Source organism: Hyperolius riggenbachi, chromosome 1, assembly GCF_040937935.1.
Source record: "Hyperolius riggenbachi isolate aHypRig1 chromosome 1, aHypRig1.pri, whole genome shotgun sequence".
In the NCBI taxonomy this organism is placed as follows: Eukaryota; Metazoa; Chordata; class Amphibia; order Anura; family Hyperoliidae; genus Hyperolius; species Hyperolius riggenbachi.
Window position 1 is genome coordinate 164,801,821 of NC_090646.1, and position 25,522 is coordinate 164,827,342.

The window sequence follows — 25,522 nt, forward strand, 5'->3', positions numbered from 1 at the left end:
AAACATTGCCTGTATTAATCTGTTGTAGGATCTTTGGTAGCATTTGGTCAGCGTTGTGTTGTACACAACGCTTTAGGGTGGCAGATCATTAGAAATGCCAGTTGAATGGCTTTGCTTTTTTGCTTTTCCTGCTTAGTCTTTTTCTAATGTCCAGAATGTATTGGGCACACAAAAGGTCCCCAAATCTATCTCAGGCAAGCTCCTGTGTGAATGATCCCTTACCGTATGGCACCCTGTAAGAGCAGGAGACATTAGTCATGGAATTAAATGAAAAGCGTTAATGGTGTGTGAATAGCAAATGAAATGTGGTAAAGCAATTAATTCAGGATAAGATACAGCACTGCAATAACTGGTAGAAGCACCAAAATGCAATCACAAAAGAAACACTGAGACAAAATTAGTGTAATATCAAATCTAAATACAGTACAAGCTACAGACAAGTCAGGTAAAGGGTAGCAAAGAATAGGACAAGGCTATCAAGAACAAGGCAAAGGGTAAAAGGCAAGTACAGTAAAACCCCTATTATCCGGCATTAACAGGGATTGGCTGATGCCGGATAAGTGTTAGTTTCTGTTTGTTTGAGAGTCAATGTTAACCAGTTCAGGACCACAGACTTACCCCCCCCCCCCCCCCCCCCCCCACTGACCAGGCCATTTTTCACAAATCAGTGCTGTGCAGCTTTGACAGCCTGCTGCACAGCCATACAACTTAGCACTCAAATGAGTCTTACCTCCTTTTCTTGTCCTTCACAAGACATTCTCTAATTGCTCCTGCGATATTTCGCTTTTTTTTAAATTAATAAAAATGACCTTTTTTAAAGGAAAAAAAGCCCTATTTACTTCAATCCCCCCCCCCCCCCCAAATTGCCCCTAGACGGCGATCCGCACACAGTCCTGTGCCTACAAGGCATAGGACTGTGGCAGGGATTAGATTGTGCAGCTATCTGAGGGACAGTGAAGTGACAAGGCTATCATTTGTACAGCGCTGCGGGACATCTGCAGCGCAGTTTACATTGAAATTAACCCCCCAGCTATGATCAGAAAGCCTGCCATCCACAATCATTTATCGCTGCGGTCACCTCTCTCCCCCTACAGGGAATGGTTCTTGAGCGAACGCTCGTTCCCTGCAAATCTCACGCATCGCGAGATGATGCAATCCTGCGTTAGGTGGTCCTGGGGGAGCCACTGTGCAGCCGCAATTCTGAGTTAAGCGGTAGCAGAGTGGTTAAAAATAGGCCTAGCTAAAAACAGTACTATACTCCAAACTGTATACTTACCATAAATTCTGTTTTTAATTCCTGTATTTCAACATTAATACAAACTAGAACAAACAACAGTCTTCACTTATTGTAACAGAAGTTTAATAGTGTATAAAGAAGTGTAAAAGTAAATGTATGCATCCTGCAAGGCCAGAATGTTTTTTTCTGGTTGCTTAAGACTTCTGGTTAATTGAGTTCTGGATAACGGGGGTTTTACTGTAATGATTATAATAATAACAGTATAGTATTTTTTTAGCGCTTTTTTCTCTGGTGACTCAAAGCGCTGTGACCCTGAGTTCTGCAGTCTTAAAGGTTCGGGGAAACCAAGTGGATTTTTCGCTTTTTCTTAAAGCTGTCCATGTGTGAGGCATCTAACAGGTTAGAATAAAGAGTGGTTTTCTTGTGTGCAAGAACTATGGTAACAGTTATCATTTCAGAGTAATCACAATCCGCTTTATTCACCAAGTATGACAGTTATCGCACTCGGAATTATTAATTATACACATGGCACTGATAATAGTGCAATTTACAGACAGAGATAACAAACATTGAGTACATACATACAGTACTATAGACATTAAAGGATGCATGACCTGAGTTAAAAAAATGTTTGACTTACCTGGGACCTCTTTCAGCCCCTAGACGTCTCTGTGTCCCTTGGAGAAGCTCCGCTCTCAGCCGCTTGTCAGCTGTTTCCTCCGTAATGGCTGACGAGCTGGCTGAGTTGGCTTCTTCTGCACATGTGTGGGTGCACGCATGTGTTGCTCATGGTCGCGCTCCCATGGCCGGGAGCATTTTGCGCAGGTGCTTTTGCAGGCTTAGATTCTATTAACAGTAGCCTGAAGAAGCAGGCATGGACCTGTGAAAGGCGTTACAAATTCTGGAGTTATAAATAAAGCTTTTTTTGATGATAAGCGACTATATTTGAGTCTACTTGAGGTGGTAAGTCCACCACTGCCTCCCTTCTTAAACTGTTTTTAAATATTTTACTCTGATACTGGTGCCTTTTTTCAATTAATAATTATCTATAAGTGGATAGTTATCAGATCGACCATCAAACAGATCCCTCTCTGATCGAATTTTATCAAAGAGGGATTTATAGGCTGCTCAAACACTGCACATGGATTTTGAATCGATTTCTGTGCTCCCCCCGGCCGGCAGCAGTGCTCTCACCTCTCTGGGTCCAGTGCTTTTCCTTCATGCGGTGGGTCTCCTCTTTCCTGTGAACTTTTTTCTTCCTTGTCATGTGACAAGCTAAAGTTCAATCACTACAACTCCGGTGTGTATGCTGCCGGGGCTCTAGTGTTTAAACTTCAGCTTGTGTCACATGACGTGGACGAGAAGAGGAGACCCATTGCATGAAGTTGTACCACCGGACCCGAGAGGACACACCACAGCAGGACATGTGAGAGCACTGCTGCTATTCTGCGTCGGTCGATGCTGAGTCTTGTCTAATCAACTGAATTGATCAATTTCAGATGGAAATTGATTGAGCAGGCAACGTTTGCGTTACAGATTTCACAGCAGATTTGATTCTGCTGTATATTGACAGTCAAATCTACTAGTGTACGGCCTGCTTTAGCCAGGGCCTGCATCTTTCCCCTGTTTATCAACAACAAAAAACTGTTTACAGCAAAGTCCATATTGGCTTTGATCTACCTTGCATGGTCAGGGCCCTTTCACACTAGAGGGCTTTTTCGGCGTTTTAACGCCATGGCCAAAGTTGGCGTTTTCCAAGGTAAAATGAAAGTCCATAGACTTTCACTTTACCTTTCACATCTAACGCTGCGTTTTGGAGCGTTGCGTTTCAACGCTCCCAGGCGCTTTTTCTGGGACTACCACGGCGTTTCTCATTACAATTGATAGTAATGTATTGGCGTTAAAACGCCTTCAAAACGCCTTCAAAACGCCTGCAGTCAAAACGCAGCGTTTTAGCCTTTTACCGCTGCCTGTAGTGTGAAAGAGCCCTCAGGGAATTTATTCCCCTACTTGATAAGTGCATAATCTCTACATGCCAATGGATCATGCAGAGCCACAACCCAGTACAGTACAACTCTTCACAATGCACAAAGCATGGCAGGCTGGACAAAGAAGGTTGGGGACAAACAATGGATTAAAGTGGAGCCTTCATTTTCTCTGTTAACTTTTTTTAGATCTGAAACTTGAATTTGGGAAGAAAATAGATGAAATGTATAAACATTTGTGGCATTGTACACTGAAATTGTTGCCTCAAGGAGAAAATGTCCAGTCCTCTGAATTACGAACAACAGAGAAACCTTTTCTCTCACCAGAGTCATCTATAAATGGTAAGTAGTACCTAGCCAGTGCTCAGTATGTGCTGTTTGACATGAGCATGATAACGTACTCTAGAACTTTGTTATATTATGAGTACAGTAAAAAAAGGTGAACCCCTAACATATAAAACATGTGATCTATGTATGTAATACGGTAATTGAGAAGAATACAGCATATTTTCTGTGTATGCAGCTTGGCTCTCACCTGAAGGTTCATTGCAGAGTGGCATGGCGGAGCACACATACCTGCTACTTCACCTGTGTGCTGACTTTCCAGCTTATTAGTTGAAGCAACATACCGGCATGTGCAAAAGAGACAGGAGGAAAGTTAGTGTGAGATAGAGGAGAGGAGGAAAGGCTAGTGTTAAAGTGGACCCAAACTCTAGCACAGACTGTGAAGTCTTCATTTCACATATAGTTTGACAAGTCCCTTCATACCACAAATTAAATTCACTGCTGCTGTGTTATTTGTTCATTTAGCCAGATGAATAACTGTCTTATCAGTAGCTGTGAATATAAAGCAGGAGCTCTGCCTGGATTTCTGCTGGCTGTCTTCTCATACATTAACACTGAAGCTTAACCCTTTCAGTGCCGCCTGCAAAGCGAATCCAAGTTAAAGTTTCAGGTTTTTTTAGGATTTCCATAAATTGTAATGAAGATGTTTTTTTCCCAATAAAAGTTATCATCCTGCAGCTAGTCTTTTAGAGCAGAGAGTAAGTTATGAGTTTAGTTACACTTTAAGCAGGGAAGAGGTGGAGGTTAGGATCTGTTCATGCATGCTCATTTACAATGGATCCATTGTCCAAGAGCAGAACATTAACCTGTGTCATGCATGAAAAATAGGGACACTGGACAAAAGTAGGACATTTCATATACTGCAATACTATGTATGATGGACACGAGAGACACTCTAACAAAGGAATTCATGTGGTGGCAGGGGTGCAGGTAAGGTTTTTGTGGCCCCAAGCGGACTGTAGGAAGTGGCCCTATCCTGCGCGCCGCGGCGAAAAATGGGTGTGGCTATCCCGCATAAGTGGGCGTGGCCATGACATGTGGGTGGAGCTGGAGGGCGGATTGGGGCGGGGCTGTTTGCGGGGGAAAATGGATGTGGGGGTGATTGAGGCGCACGGATTTGGCCATGACATTGTATGGGCGGAGCTTAACCATAGCACAGCAAATACAGCCAACTATGACCATTAAATAATAAATGCAGCAACAGTTACCCCAGACACCAGAAAATAAAAACGCAATTTGTGCAACACTTCAGCAGAAAACAAACAGAATTTGGGCCACATTTCAGCAGAAATCAAACGCAATCTGGGCCACATTTTCAGCAGAAATCAAACGCAATTATGGCACATTTTCAGCAGAAATCAAACGCAATTAGGGCCACATTTCAGCAGAAATCAAACGCAATTTGGGCACATTTTCAGCAGAAATCAAACGCAATTAGGGCACATTTTCAGCAGAAATCAAACGCAATTTGGGCCACATTTCAGCAGAAATCAAACGCAATTTGGGCACATTTTCAGCAGAAATCAAACGCAATTTGGGCCACATTTCAGCAGAAATCAAACGCAATTTGGGCACATTTTCAGCAGAAATCAAACGCAATTAGGGCACATTTTCAGCAGAAATCAAACGCAATTAGGGCACATTTTCAGCAGAAATCAAACGCAATTAGTGCACATTTTCAGCAGAAATCAAACGCAATTAGGGCACATTTTCAGCAGAAATCAAACGCAATTTGGGCCACATTTCAGCAGAAATCAAACGCAATTTGGGCACATTTTCAGCAGAAATCAAACGCAATTAGGGCACATTTTCAGCAGAAATCAAACGCAATTAGTGCACATTTTCAGCAGAAATCAAACGCAATTTGGGCCACATTTCAGCAGAAATCAAACGCAATTAGGGCACATTTTCTGCAGAAATCAAATGCAATTAGGGCACAGTTCAGCAGAAGTCAAATGCAATTAGGGCACAGTTCAGCAGAAATCAAACGCAATTAGGGCACAGTTCAGCAGAAATCAAACGCAATTAGGGCACATTTTCAGCAGAAATCAAACGCAATTAGGGCACATTTTCAGCAGAAATCAAACGCAATTAGGGCACATTTTCAGCAGAAATCAAACGCAATTTGGGCACATTTTCAGCAGATATCAAACGCAATTAGGGCACATTTTCAGCAGAAATCAAACGCAATTAGGGCACATTTTCAGCAGATATCAAATGCAATTAGGGCACATTTTCAGCAGATATCAAACACAATTAGGGCACATTTTCAGCAGATAAACGCAATTAGGGCACATTTTCAGCAGATAAACGCAATTAGAGCTGCAAAAAGAAAATAATTTACTCACCTGGCAGGCTGGCACTGGCAGAAGTCTTCTCTCCCCGTCTCCTCTCCTGGCCGGCTCCTCAGGCGCGCAGTTCCCACGGAGCTCCCTCCCTCCTCCAATCTCCCGCGCTGATTGAATGCAGGGCTAAGGGGAGGTGGCCACCCGAAGCCCTGTACTGGAGGCATAAATAGTCTCCAGAGCAGGGCTTTGGCGGCGGCCATCTTCCTGTAGCCCTGCTCTGCCAGCCCCGCGGGGCTGCGGGAAAACAGTGACGTCACGCCGACGTCACGGAGCCGCCGAGGCCCCTAAGACCTTGAGGCCCCAAGCGGCCGCGTGGTCTGCTTGGTGCCTCGCGTGTGTGGTGGTAATCAGAACAAGCAAGGCCTACAGATAAAGAGGTGTATTTACTATGAATTTAAGCAGTAAATATGGTATAAGCACAACATTCTAAAGATGCGAGGTTAAATGTATTTACAATTTTGCCTTGAGGTACTTTGCAAGCACCTACTTGCTCAAAATCCAGCAAAGTTCTTTACTACCTGTGTCTAATGTTAAAGGAATCTTAAGATTGAAATGATTTAAGAATTAATGCTTACCTGAGGCTACCTTTAGCCCCCTTTAGGCCATTGGCTCCCTTGCCGTCCTCTCAGGCCACTCTCATTGTCTGGCCCAGTTTCTTCTTCCAGGCGCCACAAGTAACGCAGTACTGTGCACTGTACTACTACGCACCAGTCTCGCTCCCTCAACCGGGAGTGTTCTGTACCTGTGCCGTACTATTGCACAGGTGCAGAAGTGCTCCAGGCATAGAGTGTGATGGGATGCATGCATGCAGCTGGGCCGTTCATACGCAATACAGCTCAACTGAGCCTACAGGAAAAATAGAGACTGTTCAGGGCCGGCGCTACCATAGAGGCAAAGGGGGCTGTTGCCCCAGGGCCCCAGAGCATGTAGGGGCCCCCAAAGTGTCTCCCCCCCATCTTCACTGTTGCTCCCCGGGCCCCTGCAGAGACTTTGGCAGAGTGTGGTTTCACCTGTGCTGGCGGGCAGCTGATACACTACACTGCCTAAGACTCAGTGGGGGCCCCAGGGAGCACAGTTAAGTTGGGAGGTGATTGGAAGGGTCCACAGCCAGCTCAGGGGCTCAGTAGGGAAATTTGGCTGCAACAAAGAAGAACCCCTAATGCTGCTTTTTGGTCGAGGGGTGTCTGTTTTGGGGGGGGGGGGCTCTAGGCTAATTTTGCCCTAGAACCCCATTGTTACTAGAACCGGCCCTGACCCTGTTGGTCAGAGGATTGGAATAGCCCGGGAGGAAGGCTAAGGAAATAACAGCCTAATGGGGGCTGAAGGAAGACCCAGGTAAGTATAAATGCTTTAATAATTTTCGTCCCGGGTGCACTTTAACCCCCCTATGCGTAACATTAATGACTCCCCACTGCCTAACCCTATCCACCGATTTTTTCGCTGCCATAGGTGGCAATGTTAATAGCCATGATTAGCGGGTATCAATATGAACCAGGCATCAATCGGCCTTATTACCATTAATAGCAGTATATCGGCGTAGGTACCGATATTCTCCTACCAGTACTTAAAGTGAACCTCCAGACTAAAAATTGACTCAGCAGCACTGGAATGGCCTGGTGTTTCTTTAACTGTTTCACAGCGTCAGAACTTTTTTTCTCTTATACAAGCCTCATTTTTAGCTGCACAGAAAAAAACTGCCCGGGCATTTTTACCCTAATGCTGTGCAAAGCATGATGGGATTTCTGATGTTGTTGTTCTCGTTCTGCTGTTTTGGTGCAATTTTTTTTTTTCTTTACATTTTGAATTTGACATTTGAAGCCTAGCACGTGCAGCTGGGAGGGGTGATCAGGACACAGGACAGTTGGAACTGTGTCTCCTGCTCCCTGTCACCTCCTTTCAACCAAAAAGATGGCTGCCCCATGACAAAGATGGCAGCCCCCATGAATCACAAACATTTGCCTGTTCTTTTAAAACGGGGTCGGTAAAAGATTATATTACCTATCTATTCTAATTAACATAACTAATGTAACTTAATGACAGTATGTTTGTTTAGGCTGAAGTTCCCCTTTAAAGGGAACTAGACTGAGAAGGATCTGGATTTTTCCTTTTAAAATAATACCAGTTGCCTGACTCTCTAGCTGATCATGTGTCTCTAATGCTTTCAGCCACAGCCACTGAACAAGCATGCAGATCAGGTGCTCTGACTGAAGTCAGACTGGATTAGCTGCATGCTTGTTTCTGGTGTGTGATTCAGCCACTCCTGCAGCCAAAGAGATCAGCAGGACTGCCTGGCAACTGGTATTGTTTAAAAGGAAACATCCATATCCCTCTTAGTTAAGGTTCCCTTTAATTACGATGGTAAAAATCAGTAATCTTTACCAATATTCTATTATGACTTAATTTGACCCAACTTTCACACAGAACCCTCTTTCTACCGATGCCTAACCCTTAACTTCCCCTTTACCAATGACCAACCCTTAACACTCCCTTTACTACCAAGTCCTTACCCTTAACTCCCCCTCCCTAGTTGTTCTTAACCCTTAATCCCCCCGCTGGTGGTGCCTAACCCTTAACCCTCCCCTGATGATGCCTAACCCTTATTATACAGAGCACACACTGCTCGACCATCTTGTTATAATTTGTATTTGCATTTTTCAAGCACTTTTTGTTTTCACCTACATCATGGTGATCTTACTAAGAAGGAATCCACCAAAGCAGATAAAAATGGCGCCACATAGGCAGCAATAGTAAAAGCTACAATTAGCAGCAAGGCAGTTAAATGATGGTGCACTATAAATATACCGGATGGGGTCTTAGGGTTAGACATAGGTAGAGGGAAGGTTCAGTGTGTGAGAGAAGGCAGGGGTGTAGTTATAAATTGCCTGCTCCCAGAGATCGTGTCTCCTCCACTTCCAAGTGAGTTTGCAGGTGTTCTGCAGCCAGCCAATCACCATCCAGCTTCACTCCCCACATGGTGATTGGCTGGCTGCAGGACCCCTACAAACTAACCAGGAAGTGGAGGAGACACGGTTGCTGGGACCAGGTAATGTATAATAATGCTAGGTGCTGGTAATGACATCTTGTTACCAACACTATTCAACATCTTAGAAATGTCCTAAAATGTTAAATAGGTAGCAGGAAAAAAGGGCACCGGTGGTTAGTGGACAAAAAGGATACCGCCATAGACTCTAATCCAATTATCGTTAATACGGCGAATAAGCAGAAAATAGGGCGCCCGATAAATCTTTTACAACATTAGAACGTACAGTTTTTGAAGTATGTGATCGTTTGGAAGCTTACAATGTTATAGCTTTTGCTACACAGTCGAAAAAAGTCTGTGAGTGGCACTCCTTATGTAATTACAGTGGGTTGCAAAAGTATTCGGCCCCCTTGAAGTTTTCCACATTTTGTCATATTACTGCCACAAACATGAATCAATTTTATTGGAATTCCACGTGAAAGACCAATACGAAGTCGTGTACACATGAGAAGTGGATTTAAAATCATAAATGATTCCAAACATTTTTTACACATAAATAACTGCAAAGTGGTGTGTGCATAATTATTCGACCCCCTTTGATCTGAGTGCAGTCAGTTGCCTATAGACATTGCCTGATGAGTGCTAATGACTAAATAGAGTGCACCTGTGTGTAATCTAATGTCAGTACAAATACAGCTGCTCTGTGAGGGCCTCAGAGGTTGTCTAAGAGAATATTGGGAGCAACAACACCGTGAAGTCCAAAGAACACACAAGACAGGTCAGGGATCAAGTTATTGAGAAATTTAAAGCAGGCTTAGGCTACAAAAAGATTTCCAAAGCCTTGAACATCCCTCGGAGCACTGTTAAGCGATAATTCAGAAATGGAAGGAGTATGGCACAACTGTACACCTACCAAGACAAGGCCATCTACCTAAACTCACAGGCCGAACAAGGAGAGCGCTGATCAGAAATGCAGTCAAGAGGCCCATGGTGACTCTGGAAGAGCTGCAGAGATCTACAGCTCAGGTGGGAGACTCTGTCCATAGGACAACTATTAGTCATGCACTGCACAAAGTTGGCCTTTATGGAAGAGTGGCAAGAAGAAAGGCAATGTTAACAGAAAGCATAAGAAGTCCCGTTTGCAGTTTGTCACAAGCCATGTGGGGGACACAGCAACCATGTGGAAGAAGGTGCTCTGGTCAGATAAGACCAAAATGGAACTTTTTGGCCAAAATGCAAAACGCGATGTGTGGCAGAAAACTAACACTGCACATCACTCAGAACACACCATCCCCACTGTCAAATATGGTGGTGGCAGCATCATGCTCGGGGGTGCATCTCTTTAGCAGGGACAGGGAAGCTGGTCAGAGTTGATGGGAAGATGGATGGAGCCAAATACAGGGCAAACTTGGAAGAAAACCTCTTAGAGACTGCAAGAGACTTGAGACTCGGGCGGAGGTTCACCTTCCAGCAGGACAATGACCCTAAACATAAAGCCAGGGCAACAATGGAATTGTTTAAAACAAAACATATCTATGTGTTAGAATGGCCCGGTCAAACTCCAGATCTAAATCCAATCGAGAATCTGTGGCAAGATCTGAAAACTGCTGTTCACAAACGCCGTCCATCTAATCTGACTGAGCTGGAGCTGTTTTGCAAAGAAGAATGGGCAAGGATTTCAGTCTCTAGATGTGCAAAGCTGGTAAAGACATACCCTGAAAGACTGGCTGCTGTAATTGCAGAAAAAGGTGGTTCTACAAAGTGTTGACTCAGGGGGCCGAATAATTACGCACACTCCACTTTGCAGTTATTTATTTGTAAAAAAAATTTGGAATGATGTATGATTTTCGATCCACTTCTTACATGTACACCACTTTGTATTGGTCTTTCACGTGGAATTCCAATAAAATTGATGCATGTTTGTGGTAGACCTGTTCTATTTCTTATTGGGGGCAGGGCAGAAGGGACAGAGGGCTGACAGAGGGGTGGGGGGTGGGGGAGGGGGGTAACATCAGGCACTGGGCGTAGTAAGTGGGGAGAACAATTATTAAGTAATCTGCCAGGCTGAGTTTGCTGGCTGAGTGGCTGAGGGGGAGCGCCAGGGGCTGCAATATGCACACTGGATGCTCAGCAGCGATGGTTGTTATTGGCTGTCTTTGCCGAGATTCATCTTTTGCGTAAACAGGATGTTAGGATTTTTTGCCTGGTTGAGTCTCAGCCGTAGAATTAAAATATGCACACATGAGCATTCAGCATAAAAATCACTTTACCTGGCACACTTTAACCTTCCTGGCGCTATGCCGCCCAGGAAGATATCTCAGCCCCTGGTGTGGCGATTTGGGCCATTTAAAGTGCTGTACGCGCAGCTAGCACTTTGCTAGCCGCGCGTACAGCTTGATCGCCGCCGCTCTGCGGCGATCGCCCGCACGCAGCGGCGGTAGAGGGCCCCCCCCCCGCCAGAGCCCTGTGCTGCCCGGACCAATGAGTTCCAGGCAGCGCTATGGGCTGGATCTGAGGCGTCTGACGTCAGGACGTCGGCTGACGTCCATGAGTCATTCCGATCGTCGCCATGGCGACAGGAGAAGCCAAAATGGGGAGCGCGTTATATACGTGTTCCCCTGTTTGCTATTGATGCCGGAGTGGTGTTTCATGTAGCTACCACTCTGGTAGCTTTACATGAAACACAAATTTTTTTTTTATTTTAAAAAGGATTTCTGCCTGTTTTGCAGAAAAATTAAACCGCCAGGAACGTTAATGACCAGTATGCAAAGGGATTATTGTTATTTTTTACAATTATTTAGCTTTTTTCATTTTATTTAAAGCGGAAGAAGAGGAAATACTCCAAGTTGGGCTGTTACCTATGCAGAGTGACATAATTCAAGAATATGCCGGAGATGCAATAAAGGAATTACCAATGTCAAGCAGGTATACAAAAGTAATTATTATGTGTGTGTGTGTGTGTGTGTGTGTGTGTGTGTGTGTGTGTGTATGTGTGTGTGTGTGAAGACGTATGTTTATCAAATTCACAAGACTACAAATCACATGCAAATTCTGAGGCCATCTAAGACACCCCTGGCTGCCCATTGTTTGTGCTTTTCCCTTTGCTAGTAGTTTGTGTAGTTGGTGAGACCAGGGCTTCTGCAACTGCACCTGATTAGATAGAACAGGTCTACTGTAACTACACGTTACTGGCCTGGCAGCTTCTCTGCTCTGTCCAAACTTCCTGTTTGCTTACCATATTTTCGGCATATAAGACACATTCTTTTCTCCCTGAAAATAGGGAGTAAAAGTAAATATGTCTTATATGCCAAATACAGGAAGTCCAAATGTGCCTGGGGAGGAGCCACACCTGGTGCAGTCTGGCGACAATGCAGGGTTAAGTTATGTGAACGGACACTGCACACTTGTCCTCAATCCCCCTTCCTCCTATAGGAGAAAATAGTTAGCTCGGCATGTCTTTGATCGTTGATCACTACAGTAGAATATTGTTACCTAGAATGACTATGAAACATGGTTTCAGGTGTTCAATACCTTGAATGTGTAGATAGCATTACAATGTAAACCAGAATAGGGAATAGCCATTTTCTCTTATTGTTCAATTGTTAGTACCTGTTATCTATTTAAGCTTGTGTTTTGCACTCCATTGTACTTACTGTACAGCACTGCATAATATTTTGTTGCTTTATAAATAATGTGCAATATTACTTATTTCAGTATTTTGCCACATGTACAACATAATGCTAATCCCAAAGTGGCACAGTTTAGTCCTTTAGTCCATCAGGGCAACACTGCTAGGTATGTGGGGCAGGGGCCCTTAATACTTGGCCCTAACAATGCCGCTGCCTGATCAGATGAGTATTCTCCACAAAGACAATGTGTGTACATATACATTGATTTAGTATATATAATTTGTTTTCTTTTAATAAAATGGAATCAGCTTTATCAATATATTTTATTTATTTTTATTTAATTATTTATTTTTATTTTAATTAGTGATGATCCATCATTTTCTTCACTGATGACTGATAAACCTTATGATGAGCTTCTCCACTGGCATTCAGGACGACCACTCAGTGATGACTATGACAGGACCAAGAATAACGGTAAAGTGAATATTATTATAGTGCTGAATTTAATATACTAACACTATACTAACACTGAAACGTTATTTTTTTGTTATTGTGGATTTATATAGTGCCAGCATCTTCCATGAACCATGTTAACCACTTTGCCGCCCATGTACAGTATATCTACGCCCCTTTAAACTTCATTTCCGCGCATGGGGAGTAGATATACGTTCATCCACCGCCGATGTCCGCGCTCCCGCTCGCTCGTGCGCACGCTCCTGCGCTCGTGCACACCGCCGCCTGCTCGTCTAGAGATCAATGAATGGGAACGTAGTTTCCTTTCATTGATCTTAGTCCCCGCAGTAATGATCGGCTGCTTCTATGAGAAGCTGCACGATCATTCTAAAAAGAAAAAGTTTCCCATCCTCACTACACTTCCTGTAAGCATACATAATATGCTTACAGGACGCATGCACAAAAAATGACTGTGGGCATCTTGTGGCAAAATAGTAAAACTACATTTAAAAGCATTAAAGTACAAAAAAAATACATAAATAGTTACCTCAGGGCAGGCGTCAGGAACCTTTTTGGCTGAGAGCCATAAACGCCACATATTTCAAAATGTAATTCCGTGAGAGCCATACAGTATGTTTCAAACGGGGACAGTAGGGCTCATGTCCCTGTTGCCATGGTGATGTGTATACAGTTGATCCGCCAGGCAGCGGAAGTGTCAGACACGCATTCAGCTTCTCTTGGGTTTCAGCAACATCAGCAATTTCCCCAAGAGCCAGACAGGAGAAATACCGACTAACAGCTTGTACAATTAGCTAGCTGACTTGGGGTTGATTCACTTTGTAGGACGAGATCCCCGCACTTTGATTGGCCCAATAGGCTGCCTGTCACTTGACAGGCAGCTTATTTGGCCAAAGTGCATTTATCTTAACCTACAAAGTCACTGGACCTGACAGGATCCAGAGTGGGACAATTGGAGCAGCCATTCATTTTGGGGTAGCGCAAGTAATTTAGTGGTGCATACTACAGCAGTAGCGTGCCTACTTTGAAAATGTTACTTGTGCTGCCACACTAAGCTGTGCTGCTTGAGCAGTGTAGCTTAGTGACTCAACCCCTACTGATTTGTCTGTGAGCCAGATGTGGCCATCAAAAAAGCCACATCTGGCTCCCGAGCCATAGGTTCCCTACCCCTGCCTTAGGGACTGAACTCTTTAAATATGTATGTCAAGAGGGTACACTGCTGTTTCTTTATAAATTATGGGCTTGTAATTAGGGATGGACGCAAAACTGAAAAAATGCACCTTTATTTCCATATAAAACATTGGCACCAGACATTGTGATAGGGACATAATTTAAAATAAGCAGTACAAATTGGCAAATAAATTACTTGGATTTTAATTACGGTAGCATGCATTATTTAAAAACTATAATGGCCGAAAACGGAAAAATTATTTTTTTCCAAATGTTTTCTTATTTTCCTATTAAAACACATTTAGAATAAAATAATTCTTGTCATAATGTCTCACCCAAAGAAAGCCTAATTGGTGGCGAAAAAAACAAGATCTAGTTTATTTCATTGTGATAAGTAGTGGTAAAGTTATAGGCGAATGAAGAGTTATCACGGCTTTGTGAATCAAGCCCTATAATCCACAAATCATGTCGCCTGGCTGACACAATGGCGTCAATTCACCAGAGTTTACCGAACTATTTATCACATGGGCCTCAATTCACGGAGCATTATCAAACGTTTATCAAACACTTTATCAAACGTTTGTTATTTTACCTCATGGGTAAAATCTCATTTTAAATTCACTAAGGTGTTGAACGTTTTATCAGTAAAACATTCGATAAATATATAACACCTTAGTGAATTTAAAATAAGATTTTACGCATGAGGTAAATTATCAAACGTTTGATAAAGTTTTTGATAAACGTTTGATAATGCTCCGTGAATTGAGGCCATGGTCAGTAATTTACCTCATGTGATAACTCAAAATAGCAATTCTCCAGAAATATAGGCTGAAATACTGATAGGTCGAAATTCGTGTAAAATTTGTGTGATAAATAGTCGGTAGATAGTTATTTTTTCCTCAAAATCACAATTCACCAGGGAAAAAAGGGGATGTGACCATTCGTTATTTTAGATCTATTTGTCACCTAAATGTACCTGGCGATATGTGGTTTTTCGCACAGCTGCTGCAGCTCACTTTGCAGCTAGTTTACTAGCAGCACACAGTAACAGCCTATACCGTACATATTTCTGGCACCAGAGAGCAGCCCATTTAAAATATTAAGTGGATGGGTGAAACAAAGGAAAAATTTGGATACATTTTTCATCGGGAGGGAGTGCGAAAATGTATCCAAATACCTCCTCCGTTTCACCCATCCACTTAATATTGTAAATGCTTAATATTGCTTAATATGCTTAATAGGCAGAACGGAGGGAGGGATTTGTAATGGAAGAAGAGGGTCAGAAAACAGGGAGGGAAACCCTCTGTGGTCACGTGCTGGTAATCACCTCCTCCTCCTCCTACCCACAATCCTTTACTTCCAGCATCCAGAGCGGCAAAGTATCGCATGCAAAACACAGCATAACTACCGACAGTTTTTGCTCGGTTTTCGCATCCATATCGCTCCATTATCGCCTGCTGCCGAACACTCCACTAACTATCCTCGCACAGTTATGGATTGGAAAAAAAAGATGTTAAAATACTGCATGAGGTAAAATACCGAGCTTTTATCACTTATCACTTATATAAAAATCCAAGGGGTTGCAGCACACAAGCTCTAGTTGAGCTCAAAGAAGGGTTTACAGCAAACATTTCGGTTGATCCACAACCTTTGTCAATGCTAATATGTTCACATCACATGATAGCTTTTATACATGCCCACAAAGGAAATGACATCAAAGGGGTCACATGTTCTTCCAACCAGGAAGTAAACAAAGCATAGTCATAAGTCCAATATACAATAATATAAGTTCATAGTACACTTATCTGAGTGCAGATCAATATACAAGTATTCGGTCAAATCCATTTCCATCATGTACAGTACCTGTAAATATTATAAAATATAGCCACTGATAGGTCAGATGTAGTGCTTCTGACAGAGCTCCTACAGGGAGTGCAGAATTATTAGGCAAATTAGTATTTTGAGACCACATCATCCTCTTTATGCATGTTGTCTTACTCCAAGCTGTATAGGCTCGAAAGCCTAATACCATTTAAGCATATTAGGTGATGTGCATCTCTGTAATGAGAAGGGGTGTGGTCTAATGACATCAACACCCTATATCAGGTGTGCATAATTATTAGGCAACTTCCTTTCCTTTGGCAAAATGGGTCAAAAGAATGATTTGACAGGCTCAGAAAAGTCAAAAATAGTGAGATATCTTGCAGAGGGATGCAGCACTCTTAAAATTGCAAAGCTTCTGAAGCGTGATAATCGAACAATCAAGCGTTTCATTCAAAATAGTCAACAGGGTCGCAAGAAGCGTGTGGAAAAACCAAGGCGCAAAATAACTGCCCATGAACTGAGAAAAGTTAAGCGTGCAGCTGCCAAGATGCCACTTGCCACCAGTTTGGCCATATTTCAGAGCTGCAACATCACTGCAGTGCCCAAAAGCACAAAGTGTGCAATACTCAGAGACATGGCCAAGGTAAGAAAGGCTGAAAGACGACCACAACTGTACAAGACACACAAGCTGAAATGTCAAGACTGGGCCAAGAAATATCTCAAGACTGATTTTTCTAAGATTTTATGGACTGATGAAATGAGAGTGAGTCTTGATGGGCCAGATGGATGGGCTTGTGGCTGGATTGGTAAAGGGCAGAGAGCTCCAGTCCGACTCAGACGCCAGCAAGGTGGAGGTGGAGTACTGGTTTGGGCTGGTATCATCAAAGATGAGCTTGTGGGGCTTTTTCGGGTTGAGGATGGAGTCAAGCTCAACTCCCAGTCCTATTGCCAGTTTCTGGAAGACACCTTCTTCAAGCAGTGGTACAGGAAGAAGTCTGCATCCTTCAAGAAAAACATGATTTTCATGCAGGACAATGCTCCATCACACGCATCCAAGTACTCCACAGCGTGGCTGGCAAGAAAGGGTATAAAAGAAGAAAAAGTAATGACATAGACTCCTTGTTCACCTGATCTAAACCCCGTTGAGAACCTGTGGTCCATCATAAAATGTAAGATTTACAAGGAGGGAAAACAGTACACCTCTCTGAACAGTGTCTGGGAGGCTGTGGTTGCTGCTGCACGCAATGTTGATGGTGAACAGATAAAAACACTGACAGAATCCATGGATGGCAGGCTTGTGTGTGTCCTTGCAAAGAAAGGTGGCTATATTGGCCACTGATTTGTTTTTGTTTTGTTTTTGAATGTCAGAAATGTATATTTGTGAATGTTGAGATGTTATATTGGTTTCACTGGTAAAAATAAATAATTGAAATGGGTATATATGTTTTTGTTTTGTTGCCTAATAATTATGCACAGTAATAGTCACCTGCACACACAGATATCCCCCTAAAATAGCTAAAACTAAAAACAAACTAAAAACTACTTTAAAAAATATTCAGCTTTGATATTAATGCGTTTTCTGTATTCATTGAGAACATGGTTGTTGTTCAATAATAAAATTATTCCTCAAAAATACAACTTGCCTAATAATTCTGCATTCCCTGTATGTTGTGCAATGCGATCCCTGACTTTTTGGGTAGTTTCCCCTATATAATAAAGACCACAATGCCCCTGTGCACTACGTCTGACCTACCAGTGGCTTGTCACTTTCGTGAAACAGGTCATAAGGATACAGATTTAAAATTTAAAATGATCGATCACATCCCGAGACTGAGGAGGGGTGGTGATCAGGTGTTAGCCTTAAAGAACCGTGAGGTCTATTGGATAGATAAATTGGGATGTTTATATCCGGGAGGTCTCAATCGTGATTTTGATTTGCATTTATTTGCTTAATATTGTGGAGGGCAATTCTTCCTTTTTCCCGATCTACAGAGAGCGACTTCTTAATCCTGAGTGGGGACAGGTCTAATCTCCTCATCTGCTTTCATAGTGGTTACCTGGATGGTAACCCTTGTTTGTAAGTATAACCTACCTATACTTACCTTCCATACCCAATTTACAGTACATACTACACTATACTGGGCTCTCAGTGTCTTCCCTTATATTTTAAAACTCTGGGAGGCATAAACGGGTAATAAAGTCATTATTTGGAAGCATATTCCTCCCTCTGGATAAAAAAAACCTGTAAGGTGACATCTAAAGCATGGGATACAGTTTCGGACACAACACTTTTTCTAGCAGGTACTAAAAAAATTTTTTTGAAGTTTTACAGCGTGCAACTAAAATAATCAAAGGGATGTATGGTCTCACTTACCAAGAAAGGTTAGACAAACTGGCTCATTTATATTGGAAGAGAGATGAATTATAGATTGTGATTAACATGGAAACATACATTCAAGGGCGATATAAAAGCTTGGCCAATTAGCTATTAACCCTTCGGTACAGGACAGGAACTACCCATGGAGGAAAGGAAATGTTATCATCTTTTTTGAAAAGGATTCTTCTCAGTAAGTGTGGTTAAGATATCTTACCATATAAAGTGTTATGGAAAAATATATATTTGCAGTTTAAAGGGGCTTTTGCACTTTCCATGCCTTAAAGGGGAACTGAAGAGAGAGGTATATGGAGGCTGTCATGTTTATTTCCTTTTAGACAATACCAGTTGCCTGGCAGCCCTGCTGATCCTCTGCCTCTAATACTATTAGCCATAGCCCCTGAACAAGCATGCAGCAGATCAGGTGTTTCAGTGGTTCAGACTTATAAGTCTGATCTGACAAGACTAGCTGCATGCTTGTTTCTGGTTTTAATCAGATACTACTGCAGAGAAATAGACCAGCAGGGCTGCCAGGCAACTGGTATTGATTAAAAGGAAATAAACATGACAGCCTCCATATACCTCTCTCTTCAGTTCCCCTTTAAATGGCATCCACAGCTATGATTACTAGGTATGGAAAGGTGATCCAGCCATAGAGTTTCCGCCATTGTGGCTCACTGGATTGCGGTGTAGTGATGCTCAAACTGTTGAACTCGATGGATATTTATTTTTTTCAATCTCCATAACTTCCTAACTATATTCTAGTGATTTTTGCTGGCTTACAATTTTTTCTTTGGCTTTGTATATTTTGTAATTTTCTGTGTTATATTGGTATGCTTATTAATAAAAGTGTTAATTTTTGATTAGTTATGCTCTAGTATTTCTATATGTACACACAAATATGAAGTACCGTATGCTCCTCCTCCGTCAACAATCAAATGCACCAAAAGTCCAAAGTCGGGATTTAAAGTGAAGCCCACACTAATTTGCTAGTCAAATAGGCATCACATTTATTCTTGTACAAAATTCTTCAAGTCCATACAGATCGAAGCATAACATACAGCTTTATATGCAGGGCTCCAAATAATGGCTTGAAGTTGACACATTTTTCAAAGTAAACCGCTCCTTCCTCAGAGGTAAACAAAATAACATTCTGTACAGTCAATTCCAGACCTAAAAGCATCTTAATAGATCTGTGATGCTAATATAAAAGTACTTCATGCCAGATGCATCCCTCCACAATATCAATATGTGATATTTTGTGTGCCTCTGAGGAAACGGTTGTTTACCGTGAAACACCTGTCAGGTCATCATTTGGAACTCTGCATGAAGAGCTACATGTTATCCCTCGATCTTTATGCACTTGAAAAATTCTGAAAAATAAATGTGATGTCTATTTAATAGTAAATTAGTGTTGCCTCAATTTTAAACTCCAACTTTGGACTTTTGGTGATATTTTTATATGTATGTAATAGTACACTCATATAGTTGTACACCAACAATGCATAATCTTCTATACACAATGTTGTGTATTCAGACCTCAAAAGTTCTCCTCCGAAACCTAAACATTCTGAATCCTTACACTTCTGAATAGGTCTTCTGCAGTCTAGGTTTACTTTGTAGTGTTTACAGCACAGTGTGTAATCAAACCTCTGAATTCCTTGTTTATTGCACAACAGTAATTGCAGGAAACTCATTTTTTTGACAGATGCTTCCAAAGATGAGTGGGCATTAAAGCAGTACCAGAAACTCCAGTCCTTTAACTTCCGTTATGGACAGACATTAGGAGTGAAAATTTCAAAAAAAATTGTTGTCCAAAATGATGAACCAGAAGAGAAAAAAAATATGCAAAAAGCTACTGGGAGGAAAAAACAAGTTCAGGTAAGTACACTGGAAAATGTCAAATATACAGGCTTGTGGTTTGCAGTATTTGACTGCTTGCTATAGAGAGGAAGATGGTTAGACTAATTTACTCAATATATTTTTCCATGTGAAATGTGGGTGAGGATGACTGTTACTACAAGTGAAAGAACAAGAGTAATAACACTGTTACTGGTATATACAAATTAAAACATTGGTTCAAATCCCATTTGTATGTGTCTCCATGGGTTTCCTCCCAGCACTCCGTTTCCTCCAATATCCCAAAAACATACAGATACATTTATTCGCTTCCCCCTAAAAATTGACCCTAGACTATGACCTCACAATCTTATCCCTATGGTAAGGATTAGATTGTGAGGTCTACTGAGGGACAGGTTATGTGCTATGTGCCTTGTAAAGACTGTAAAGACAAGACTATGTGCTCTGTAAAGTGCTGTGGAAGGTTTTGGCGCAATATAAATACTAAAAGATAAATAAATGTTCAAATTAACATATAGACATAGTCAGTAATAAAGAAAAAACAAAACATAGCAGTGGTTTACCAGTGCTACATTCCAAAATTTAGAGTTTTAAGTCTATTAAAGATACAGTAAGTAATATATATGACTTCATTTTTACCAAGGGTTGCTCTGGTACTGGTCACACTTATCTTTTGGATAAGTTACAATTATACTCTTGCTAATTATACTCTTGCTAGTTAACCAAATCTGATCCATTAAATTCTGTGTAAAAGGGCCACTATCGCCAAAAAAGTAGGCAGTTAAAATCTGACAGAAAACTGAGAACCCCATGAGGAAATGGACTGGCCCAAAACTGCCTACTTTTTTTCGCAATAGTGGTCCTTTAAAGGATATGTCCATCCCAAACTGTTATTGATTTATTTTTTTTAATTTATAGGTGTGTTTACTCGCTCATTAGCATTCACCATTTTTTTTTCTCTGCATTTGACTTCTAATGTCTGCCCACCAGCAATAATCAATTCAATGGACTAGGGACTAGTACAGTATTTCTGTAGTTTAAAGAACCTGAATTCATCCATACCTACTTATTTCACTTTAGCTATAACGACATGTTAAAACTTCACTTGTTTTTCCTCAGATTAAAAAGAAAGATCAAATTAAAGAAGAGAATCTCAGTAGAAGAAAGGTCAATGAAGAAGCGAAGGAGCAGCAGCAATGGAAAATACTGGTCTCATCTTTGGAAAAAGAAATCAGGCGTGATTTTTTCTTTGGGATGTCAAAGTTGGAAAAAGATATCAAGTCCTTGCAGACACCTCTGGTGAAATACCAGGCATGGTTAACTGCACTGAAGCTCTGTTCTGAAATATGGCTGGAACATTGCAAAACGAGATGCAAGTATTCTAATGTAGTAATTCACATCTCACTGGTGAATCCGATGTATTTTGTATATGTATATGTGTGTGGAAGGGAGAGGCGAGGTTGCTTTCTTGCTACCTGTTTACTCTACCTAGCAGCTTGAACAGCAGGGTGATGGATTGAAAGAAGTAGGAGCCCAACCCCCACCCACAGTGCATGAATCAAACTTCCTGAACGCATCTGCTTCTAGTCATGCCATCAGTATTTTGAGACAGGCTTTTTAGCAGCACAAATCCCATTTGACACAAAATGTATCATCCTAGCGCTCTTATTACTAAGGCACTATATTACATTTTTATATCTACACTGAAGATAATGTCCCATGAGGTCCTCAAATTGAATATGATGTCATCAACATGTTTCCAAAATTCGGTACAGGGACAACAAAAGACTTTTGTGTATGGAAGTGAAAACAGCTTTAATAACTTGGGTACGCTATGAAATAATGCTCACCACTTTCTGAAAAAAAAAATGTATAGCATAAACATAATATTTTCTAAAAAAAAACTGTGCAATGGTGTTAATGTTGGTGGGATCCATACAGGCACCATGGTGTTGATGTTGGTGGGATCCATCTAGGCATACAAAACTTGCAGAATTCATAGTTGCTAAAAAAAATGGCAAACATAGATGTAGGTAGTGAGATTGCCATCTGTCATCATGACGACAGGAGGCGGTCTCACCAGGGGGATGCAGAACCTTGGAGGACAGGAAGAAGAATGGCTGCCAGTGTCTGGATCCCCAGGGAGGTGAGTGAAAACGCCCGCTGCATGCTATACTCTTTATAGACCTCGCAGTGGTCAACACTAGTCTAGCTGTGGATATCCAACCCCAAGCCTGACTCAGGGTTACCACCAGGGCGCCTAAGGCATCCATGTTCTACATGACTGCACATCATATATAAGTTCAATAATGTCTTATATAACTGAAAATAAAACAAAATAATTCTTTGTAATATATACAGTTTCTTAAATGTTTTGTTTTTCAAAATCTGTCAGTTTTGGAGAAGACTATGTCCCCAAGCTTTGTGACTGGTCATCCATACAACTTAACAAAAACATTACTCACATTGCTAAAGTAAGGTTCATATGCTATTTACTTTTTTCCTGAGTTTTCTCCTAGGTAATATTTTCAATATTTAACAAACCCATGTGGTCGTCTGAACCGATGCGTCCCACGTCGCGTTCTACGTCACTCCCATGCTTCCTCCTTCTGGGTTGAAGGAGGAATCGTGGGAGTGAAGGGGAACAGGACGTGGGACGCATCGGATCAGACAACCACATGGGCATATTAACCCTCCCTCTCCCGCCGTTACAGTTGCCTCATTTAAATGTAGATTCCGAGTAGCTATGGGTACGTAGCTTCTCCTTAAAATTAACACCAATGCTTATTTCCTGCTAGACCAAATTTGATGATTTTTTTCAGATTTTATTTTCATAGAGTATTTTCAGTAAAAGTTTACAGTAAGAAAAGATGAACATGCAAAAAGTTTGACATACATTACAGTATATCTTAGACATAGTAGTAAAAGAGGGAGACTTTGGGGCAGTAAACCAGCACTGCCTCTTTGATGATTTTTTTTTTTTTAACAGAGCTGGGGGCTGAAACAATCCCACTGAAGGATTGTTTTCAAACTGCATGCTATGTACATTATAAGGCAGAAAGAGTTTAAAATTGAATAAGCAATATAACTTTGATATACTTTTATTGCATTATACAGTTCGTTAATAACATCTGAATAATTGTATCTGTTCTAATAAACCATAACAAAGACATCATAAAATGTATTGATAATCAAAATACAGTTTGTGTAAATAATTCCATTTGTATGTAAGTTCATGGTTAGTTTTACTGAAAAAGCATACTGTTGATCAATACTGCACCACCTTACTATATAATTTCTTGTTCGTTTTAGCTGAGGATCAGAGGGATGTAAATATTGCTGTGGAAGTTATGAAGGTCATACATTCAATAATGTTTAACCACAAGGATATGTTGCGAGGAGAAGATAAACTAAAGATAGCAAATTGTCTCAGAAAGCTAGGTTTTCAGAACCTAGCATCTTCAGTGAATGGATCGGAGGTATGATTTTTCTTATGTACATATGTAAACATTTTCAGGATTATTATTATTATTTATTGTATTTATAAAGCGCCAACATATTACGCAGCACTGCACAATAGATAAATGGGTTAACATACAGGTAGAACATACGGAAACTCACAACAAAACAAGATCATGCAAATGATTTGATAACAATACAGTGTCATAGGTCAAAATAGAGACTGTTCGAGTCTACAAGAGGAGTGGTTGTGAGGATTGTGCCTCAAAGGATACTAGAGCCTAAAGGCTCTGGTAAAAAGTGAAGGTGTAGTGGGTAGGGGGACATAATCAAATACTTACCATGCCTCTTGTTCCCCTCCGTCACTTGCCGTTCTCCTCTGCTCAGTTCCATTCTCCTCGGCGACTTGGGTGACTCCAAACCCGGACATACTGCACCGCGCATGCGCAGTATGCTCGTTCTGCTTCCCTGTGGTCTCGCAGTGATGTCACAGGACAGGAGTGCGTTCACTCCTGTGTCCCTCCGTATACGCTGATTGGAGATGTGGGAGGAGCGAGCATGCTCCTTTCCTGTGACATCACTCTGAGTATTTTTATACCTGTTATTTTGCTTTACATGCAGTTTGTTTTATTTGTTTTGCCATTGCTAGATAAAAGCATGGCAATGGCAAACATCCAATCACGGTGCAGTGATCCTGCACATGTCATTAGCACTTGTACATACACTGCAGGAGCACTCCTCTAATAAAGGGTTTGCTGGGCACAGTATCTCACTCCTGACACTAGATTGATGCGGCAGTCACATGACTTAGAATTCACTGTGGCATGGGGGAGGCAAAAGATAGGTTCTTCCACTCTGTGTTTCCCAGGGCTGCGTCTCCTGTGAAGATGGACTATCCTGCAGTCCGAAACAGTCTGTGTCTTAAAGGAACACTATTTATTAACATGGTTTTTTTTTATATCGAGAGAGTTCCTGAAGTGCTGGTTAATAATGATGTACAGATTTCCCTTGCTTATCTTTTTGTTTATCGTATCAAATTCCTTTCACTCTTAACTGACGGCAGTCTGCTCAAATCTGATGGCTGAGTGAACCATGAGGGGAGGGGGAATTTCCTCAGTGCATCTGTTAACCCTGTGTGTGTGGGAAAGCTATCAGAAGCTGCCTGACTCTGAGCTGAACTGTCTGCTCTGAACAGAGGAAATGTAACTTGTTATAAACATTTGTAATTGTTTGTGAAACTTAACACCACAGCTTTTTTAATACTTTTTTTTTTTTGCTTTCAGAGAAAAATACTCTGTAGTCTGATATGCAAAAAAAAACAAAAAAACACTGGCTGTGCATTCAAGCACACAGGTTTTGCAAATATTTTTTTGCAATAGAGCTAAAACCTACACACAATGAATTAAAGGTTTTGCCTCTGATATTTAACATGAAAAGTAGGAAAATGTTTACACAGCTACTTAGACATTATTTGTACATTAGCAGACCCAAGCCTGTTTAAAAACGGGCTCTAGGCCTGTGTTTTCTCGCCGCCGCCTCTTACTGCGCATGCGCATGCACCCGCCACACACATGCGCGTACACACTCCCGCCGCACGCCCGGCCGCCCACTCACACCCGCCCGGCTCCCTGGCCCCGTCCTCCTGTCTCTGTGAGGATGGGACCGTGCTGTGCACATGCGCAGTTGCGAAAAGCACGGACCCAGCTACACAGGGACAGCGTGACGCAGGGACACAGGTTTTATTATAGAGGATTGTCATTTTAGAACACTTGGGTATTGATAGTGTTCCTTTAAAGAGACACTGAAGCAAACTTATTTTGCCTATTTTATCTTATAAGTC

General features: G+C 41.7%; 1 protein-coding gene across 6 annotated transcripts in view; it reads left to right on the plus strand.

Annotated features, from left to right (window-relative positions):
- LOC137569165 (probable ATP-dependent RNA helicase DDX60) overlaps positions 1 to 25,522 on the plus strand; it is a 248,003-nt gene that overhangs the window by 77,420 nt on the left and 145,061 nt on the right. For all 6 annotated transcript variants that reach the window (XM_068278820.1, XM_068278816.1, XM_068278821.1 and 3 more), the window contains 6 exons: positions 3,412 to 3,564; positions 11,718 to 11,820; positions 12,889 to 12,998; positions 20,072 to 20,244; positions 21,343 to 21,595; positions 23,536 to 23,702. In XM_068278820.1, coding sequence (XP_068134921.1) covers positions 3,412 to 3,564; positions 11,718 to 11,820; positions 12,889 to 12,998; positions 20,072 to 20,244; positions 21,343 to 21,595; positions 23,536 to 23,702 — 959 coding nt within the window. The remainder of the gene's footprint in view (positions 1 to 3,411; positions 3,565 to 11,717; positions 11,821 to 12,888; positions 12,999 to 20,071; positions 20,245 to 21,342; positions 21,596 to 23,535; positions 23,703 to 25,522) is intronic.